We start from the raw sequence: 8030 nt of genomic DNA, 5'->3' as shown, positions 1-8030 counted from the left end.
GAAGGAGGGGAAGGAGGGGAAGGAGGGGAAGGAGGGGAAGGTACAGCTTAGGGATCTACAAACGATCTGTGTCTACAACAGAGAAAGAACTCCTAACCCTCGGCTGAGAGAAGCTGGGGGAGGGGCTGGGGAACAGCTCGGGTGCAGCACAAATGTTCAGATCCCAGCACCCACATAGAGGCTGAGTGTAACAGCACTTGGGGGAGGGGCGTGGGGACTAGAAGGTCATTTGGGCTTGTTGGCCTCAAGCCCAGCTCTGGGTTTACGTTCAGTGACAGATCCTGTCTCAAGGGAATATGACAAAGTGACAGATCAGGACACCTGATGTCCCCTCTGAGCCCCACAGGTGTGCGTTCACCATACACATACAAATATGCATGGTTGTCCTGGAACTCACTAGGTAGATTAGTCTGGTCTTGAACTCACAGAGATCTACCTGCCTCTGTCTCCCAAGTGCTGGTATTAAAGACGTGTGCCAGCATGACCAAGCAGCATGGTTTTTGTTTTCTTAAGGTAGACTTTATTGAATATAAATTATATATTATACCATGATAGACATAACTTAAAAACAAACTACCTGCCTGTACCGGGTACTATAAAAACGTGAGACAACTGATATAACAGGGCTCTATAGCACAGCCCAGCTGTGACAGGCGCACTTTATGACTTCACACTCCCACCCCAAAGAAATGTCCCAAGACATTCCAGCACAAAGGGACAAACTGGCTAAGAAGTCAGACTTCCCAGCAATCAATGTTTTGGGCACTCTGTCAGTACAACAGGGCTCAATAGTTGCCTCCCTCCTCATCTTATAAGAGATAAGCTCAAATAAAAGCTGGTCTTCCCCCCAAACCAAGTCAGCTCTATTCTTTTATTTGTTGCATTTATCTGACGCTACACTATACTTGTGCACGTTTCCTGTCTGTATTTGTATAAGAAGGAAACGTCAAGGGGACAAGACTCGCCTCAGTCTTGCTTACAGCTGTGTCTCCACGTGTCCTGAAGAGGGTGTCACAAATACACAACAGTCAATAACCTGCTCAGATAATCCGGACCTGAAGAAAGAGACAGGAGCCGTGAATGGCAGAGCATGCCTGCGGGCCCAGCACTCAGAAGGCTGAGGCAGGAGACTGCTCACACTGGATGGATCCTCTAGGCTGAAGAAATAACTCATCATATCAGAAGTGGCTTCTGGAAGAGATGCTGTGTGAGTTGTCTCAAAGAAGTCAAGAGAGAGAAGGAACTCTCAGAGAAGGAAATAAAAGTCATCCAAGAAGCAAGAAGAGATGATGGGAAACACACTTACAAATGTTAGCACGCTCATGTGTAATCACGACTGTACTCTCAGAAGCAGAAGAACGAAACACACACCTAACTCTTACAGTAACACGACTCCTGCTGCTGTGCACCACCAGAACTGCAGCTCTCACAAAGCCAGTTCAAACTGGGCCATGTCGCTGAGCGTTTCACACCACTAAAATCTAACAAATGGGCATTGTTGGCGGGTGTAAAGGGAGCTGGCAACGTCCAGTGGTGGCTTTTACAGGCTAAGCCTACATTTCAACACAATTCCTGGCTGCCAACAGGTGTCAGGTTTAGCAGAAATTACCCCTGCCCCAGGTTAGTGCTATTCAGGTCTGGAACAGGGTACCTAAAAGGGGAGGAGAGCACACGGAGGCGGCAGGGAGTGAGGCTTCTCCGACATCATTCAACAGCCTCCCATACACAAACCATCTTTCATGACCAAACAACCAGCTAAACAGAACAGCACAAGAAAAATTTTTAAATTACTTTAACATCTGTCAGGAAATAGAATTCTAAGTAACTATTAACCTTTGTTTGTTTGTTTATCTTTTAATTGCACGTGCCTATAACCCCAGCACTTGGGAGGCAGAGACAGGCAGATGTCTACCACAGCCAACCTGGACTACACAGTGAATTCCAGGCCTGCCAGGGCCACACAGTGAAAAACCCTGTCTCAAAAAAAAAAAAAAAAAGCCATTACTATATTCCCCAAAGCATCTTCTATTTTCAAAAGCTACATTTCGATGACACCTTGGCTTTCCTTTCTATACCACCTCAGTGTTGTACCTCATTTTGTGGAAGAAAAAAAAAAAAAGTCACCTGGCCACACCTGGCAGGCTGTTTTTTAATCCCCACCTAACAGTACATAAAGCAGTGCTCTCGAGCACACACATACCACCACCACCACCACCACCACCACCACCACCACCATCACCACCACCACCACCACCACCACCACCCCCACCCCCCCCCACCCCACCCCCCAACCCCCCCACCCCCGCTCCAAATGAGGCACACTAATCCAGAATTCCTGCTGACCTCCTCTCCCTCTAACGAGTCTGCATACCAAAATGGCAGTGAAAGGGGTAAGTCTTCTCCCTGTAAGAAGACTTCGCCTGTGCTCCTGAGGGCGAGCTCTCCTCCAGACCTCCTGAATGAACCTGTCAGCAGTGCAGCATCCCGGTCTGCAGCACACCTCCTCCTCTGTACAGCCCCCGGGTCCTCTCAGTCGCATGCCCTGGTACCTACCCTCAAGCACCCACTTTGGTCTCCGCCATACCAAGCTGTGAGCAGCTTTTCTCTCTCACACTGCCGCACCACAACATTTTTCCTCATCTCATATGCCCAGACACAATGGAGTCAGCTGCTCCTGAAAACTGTGAGTCCAAACAAATCTTTGCTCTTTTCTTTGCAGTCCTCACAGCACTGGAAGCTGACTAGTGCAGCCACAGGCACAGTTCAGTTTCACCCTCTAAAACACAGCTCTTCCTCTTTTTTAAAAAAAGCTTTAACAAGGCCAGTGTGGTGGTACACAACTTTAGTCCCAGCACTTGGAAGACAGAGGCAGGAGGACCTTTGTAAATCTGAGGCCAGCCTGGTCTACTGAGTGGGGTCCAGGACAGCTAGGGCTACACACAGAAACACTATCTCGAAACATATATCAAGTAGCTTTCAAAGTTCCTATCATGACAATTTTTTATTAGTTTAGAAAATAATTATCTTATGTGAGTATTTGGGGTGCACATGTTTGTACACGTGCTTAGTGCCTGCAGAGGTCAAAACAGTGTCTACGACCTTGAAACTGGAGTTATGAACAGTTATGAGCCACCACCTCGGCGTGGAGATTGAACCTGACTCCTCTGCAAGAATCCTCTTGACCTCTGAGCCATCTCTCCAACCCCTATGTAGTAAGTTGATTCCAGCCCTTCATCTTTCTAAACTATACCAGGCCCTGCCTGGCAAGAGAAACCCACCAGTGCAATATGGCCACTGTAGTAAGTGCCAATTGCTCCTTCCTTTATGCCCTGTCCACGTTGTTGGGCCCTACTTGAAGCGCTAGGAATGTAGCAGTGGCCTAGCAGACACAAAGCTCTGCCTTCATAGAATGCATTCTCGGGGTGGGGCTGGGGGAGGGGCAGTAAATAATGAGAACCATAAGTGCTACAGAGAAAAGTCAGCATGATCAGGGAAGGGCCTGCAGAGAAGACTTTTGGACTAAGATCAGGTGATGAAGAAGCTATCCGATGAAGATGATCCGAGGCAGACAGAACAGGCAGAGTTCCCAGATGAGAATTCCTATGCTCAAATGAGCAGGGAGGCCAGTTACTAGAGCAAGTGAGGGAGAACACAGCAGGACAGGCTGGCCAGATCACACGGCATTATCATAGAAACTCTGACTCTACTACTCGGAGAAGAAGGCAGGTTTTGAGCAGAGATGGATGCAAATCTGACTCTGGTTTTATCATCAGGCTGCTATGTAAAGAACTGAGGGACAAGGACAGGAGCAGAGAGACACACAAAGCTCAGATCCACTGGGACGTAGTAGAAACCAGGATTCAATGGTGAGTTAGACTATGGAGTATGAGAAAAAGAGGGGGCAAGGATAACCTCAGAGCTTTTGGACTGAGTAACTAAGAAAACACAACTTAGTGACAAGAGGGCAGACCACAGTAGAACATGCTTTAAGGGGAGAGGGGCCCAGAGCTCTGTTTCACACACACCTCTAAGATATGTTACGTGTTGCCATGGTTTAATGTGCCCTCTAACACACACTGAAATCTAGTTTCTAGTGTAGCAGTATTAAGTGGCAAAGCCTTTTAAAGGGTCTAAGGGTCACAAAGGCTCTGCCCTCAGCAATAGACAGACTCCATTACCTCAGGGGTAGGCTCTTGAGAAATGAAAGGGTTCAGCTCCCAGCCTGCTCTCCTGTTTGGCCCACCTCCCTTGTCCCTCCACTGCCTCAGAACACAGTAACTAACAAAGCTCTCACCAGATGCAGCTGCTCTGTGGTGGATTCCTAGGCTCTGAGAATGGGAGCCAACTCAACTTAGCATGTCTCTAATTTACCCAATCTGTGATATTTTGTTATAGCAGTGGAAACGTCCTAAGACAGGTGTTCTCATACACATGTCAGTTAAACAGCTATGCAGACACTTCAGAATTCAGTGGTGGGCCCGTGTTGAACACAGAAACCTGGGAGTCATCAGCAAACTGTTTTTAAAACACAAGGATACATGAGATCCCCAGGGAGTGAATGAACCAGAACTAAGCCTTGCAACACTCCAATGCCTAGAACTTAGGAGATGAAGAAATTACCAAGACAAGCCCAAATGTGCAGCCAGTAAACAAATGAAGAAAGAAGCCTGGACACGTGCTATGAAGGCCGGAATTAACCACTGCATCTTGCAAAGTGGTGATCACTAAGGACCTCAGCAAGAACAAGTTTGGGAGAGATCAGACAAAAGCTATGGAATGATTTCAAGAAAGAGCCAGATGAGAGGAAGTAGAGCTAGTGAACACAGCCAGGGTCTCACAAGGTCATCAACCATGCCCTAGACAATGTGATCTCAGGCTTTCAAAAGGAACCTCTCTCCAGCCCCACGTACATTCTATGAATCAGGCTGTTTACTGGTAAGAAAACCGAAGCTTGACATGCTAGCTAATTTTACGTCAACTTGAAATAAGCTACAGTCAACCTGGAAAGGAGGAACCTAGATTAAGAAAATGGCTTCAACAGAGCAGGATGTGGGCAGCCCTGTAGGGCATGTTCTTAAAGATTGATGTGGGAGAGCCCAGCTCATCGTGGGTGGTGGGCTCCTGCGCTAGTGGTCCTATGCTCTATAAGAAGCAAACTGAGCAACTATGAGGAGCCAGCCAGTAAGCAGCCTTCTTTCACGGCCTCTGCATCAGCCCCTGCCTCCAGGTTTCTGCCCTGCTTTTGATAATAAACTGTTATAGGGAGTAAATAAATTCTTTCCTCCTCAAGCTGCTTTTGGTCACTATGTTTCATCACAGCAATAGAAACCCTAACTAACACACTCAGAGAAGTTGAATAACTAGACCAAGGTCAGACTGGAGTGACAGGGCCAGAAATCCAAGGCACACGGATCCAAATCCAGTCTAAGACTAGTATCTTATGTGGAGTCCCCAGCTTTGGAGGGGGGTGGTCAGAACCTTTGTCTTCCAGGATTTGTCACCTCTACAGCAGGCCTTTGTGAGAACACTGCCGCAGACTGCTCTCCCAGCCGGAAGCCCTGTGAGCCTGCTGTTGCTCTAGGTGAAGCCACTGTGGTACTGACCTGAATTGGGAAGCACCGATCCTTTGCCGTTCTTCACATCCACAACCCAGGTAGCTTCTTTGCCCCCAGGGCCATCTTTCACTTTGAAGGCAAAAATGCCACCGATTTTCTTCACGAACTGTTCCCCTTCCTGGAAACAGAAGTAACATCAGGAATTACCTTCCTTCCCCTCCTCTGACTTTAAGTATTTAAACAGGTTCATGATGTGGGCAGCTGAGATGGCGGAGTCGGTGGACACCTGTTTTATTTACTCAGGAGTCAAAAAGGAAGCGGCAACAACTCCCTCTCCTGTCAACTCTGTAAAGCAGCTTGACAAAGGGAAAGAAGGAGCAGCGGCATGGAGCACCTTCTGGAGACAGAGCCTGCATTTGCCCTCTCTAAGAGCCTTTGCTTCAGAGTCAGTTCCTTAACTTTTAAGTTTCTTTCTCTACAATCAAGACTAAAAGTGATTCTGGAACCAAAGCTTTCTTTAAAAGTTCAATTCCTGTCTTAGTATAAAGAATTATATAAACAATATTCCATTGGCCTCTTAATATTGGACCTTGGGAGTGCAATGGCCTAATACATAACATTGTCACCGTGATTTCTAGCAGACGGCTCCCTTCTCCTTCCCACTTCATTCTCACTCCACTTTCTGCATCTTCCTGAAACATGGCCCCAGACTCTGTGCTAGGCACCAGGATCAGAGCAGCAAGGGAATCAGACCAACCCAGGCTAGCAGTATTCTGTACTGTAGTGACAAAACCTTCCAATAAATGAGAGCATGGGGACACGGAAGCTGCACAGTGGGCAATGGAAGACGACGATGGCACATGCACCTTGCCCTAAAGAAAAGCAGCGGCTGGCAAGATGGTTCAGTGTTTGCCTATAACCCATGTTTAATCCCCAGGCCCATTATAAAGGTAGGAGAGAACAGCCGCACTCAGCCATCCTCTGACCTTCACATGTGAGTCACAGCACACATACCCCACCACATCATGTTCACAGGCACAGACTCTAATGGTAAATACATTTCTAGTTAAAGAAAGGAAGCCAGAGTCCAGAGAGGAGGCTCAGTGGTTAAAAGTGGCTACACTTCCAGAGGACCCAGGTTCAATTCCTAGCAACCACAGTGTCTCACAACTATCTGTAACTCCAGTTGCAGAGGATCCAATCCCCTCTTCTAACCTCCATGGGCACTAGGCATACACACGGTACACAGACATGCTCGAAGGCAAAACTACAAACTAATTTAAAAATAAATTAATTTTGAAAAAAAGAAAACCAAAATTGGCACAATTTTTTGGTATCTTTTTTAGAAAAGAGACATATTCATTGTAGACAAATTAGCAAATACTTATAAACAAAAGGAAAACAAGTCATTTCTAATTTAATCATATAAAGAAACATCACAGCTGTTATCAATTCCATCTTTTTTTTTCTACACAATAGTTTTAAAAACAGGTGTGATGACTGAGCATGGTGGTTCATAGCCTTTATTCTTGACACGCAAAAGCTCAAGGCAGGTGGATCTCTGTGAGCTCCAGACCAGCCTGGTCTACATAAGCAAGTTCCAGAAGAGCCGGGGCTACATAAAGACACTCTAGATCCAGTGGGGTGGTATACATGTAATCCCAAGGCAAGAGGACTAAAGGTTCCAGGCCAGACTGAACTAAAAACTGAGTCTAGGACAGCCTAGGTTGCACAGCTAAGAACCTAATCAAAAGGAGTGGGGATGGACTGTCTATTTTTCTAGCTAATATATCCTCCCGAGTGCTGAGAATAAAGGCATGCAGCACCACACCTGGCTTGTCCTTTTCTTCTTCAATAAAGAAAAATCTTTACATTTGTGTGCGTGTGTGTGTGTGTGTGTGAGAGAGAGGGGGGGGACAGTCTGTTTTTTGACACATGGTTTTACTCTGTAACATAGGCTGATCTCGGACTGGCAGCCTCCTCAGGTCTCAGCCTCCCACATGCTGCTACAGCTACAAGCAAGAGCACCTGTACCCGGCAGCATTTCTAGCTAAATTTATTTTTGGGTATTTTACAGTGTTCTTGTTAATAATACACTTTTCATTATATTTTATGACCAAATTATTACAGATACATAGAAAATATGGTAATCTTTGTATGCTTTTTCTGGAGCTGGCTACTTTTTGAGTTTTCCTCCTCCATTTCAGACTTAATGTCCTGCAGTAATTTATATATCCAGGGTTCTTCATCCCTATTCTTCCCTTAACAAAGATTTAAAGTGCTCACTGTAGTCAGATTGTAATGAGCACCCGAAACACTCAAATGCTTGTTTCCCTGGAGGAACTCACATTAACTGACATCACACAGTAACCTCTGTTTCTATGTGTGCAGAGCCATGGCCCAGATTTGTGTTCCCTTCTTCCGTCCCTGTGTGTGTGTGTGTGTGTGTGTGTGTGTGTGTGTGTGTGTGTGTGT

The 8030-nt window shown here is 46.3% G+C and overlaps 1 protein-coding gene across 1 annotated transcript in view; it reads right to left on the bottom strand.

The window, feature by feature from the left end:
* Scp2 (sterol carrier protein 2) overlaps positions 1 to 8030 on the bottom strand; it is a 71081-nt gene that overhangs the window by 5588 nt on the left and 57463 nt on the right. Inside the window, exon 12 of the mRNA XM_028785783.1 lies at positions 5604 to 5733. Coding sequence (XP_028641616.1) covers positions 5604 to 5733 — 130 coding nt within the window. The remainder of the gene's footprint in view (positions 1 to 5603; positions 5734 to 8030) is intronic.

This window comes from Grammomys surdaster, unplaced genomic scaffold, assembly GCF_004785775.1.
Source record: "Grammomys surdaster isolate TR1022 unplaced genomic scaffold, NIH_TR_1.0 100, whole genome shotgun sequence".
Classification (NCBI taxonomy): domain Eukaryota; kingdom Metazoa; phylum Chordata; class Mammalia; order Rodentia; family Muridae; genus Grammomys; species Grammomys surdaster.
This window is presented reverse-complemented; position numbering and strand designations above follow the sequence as displayed.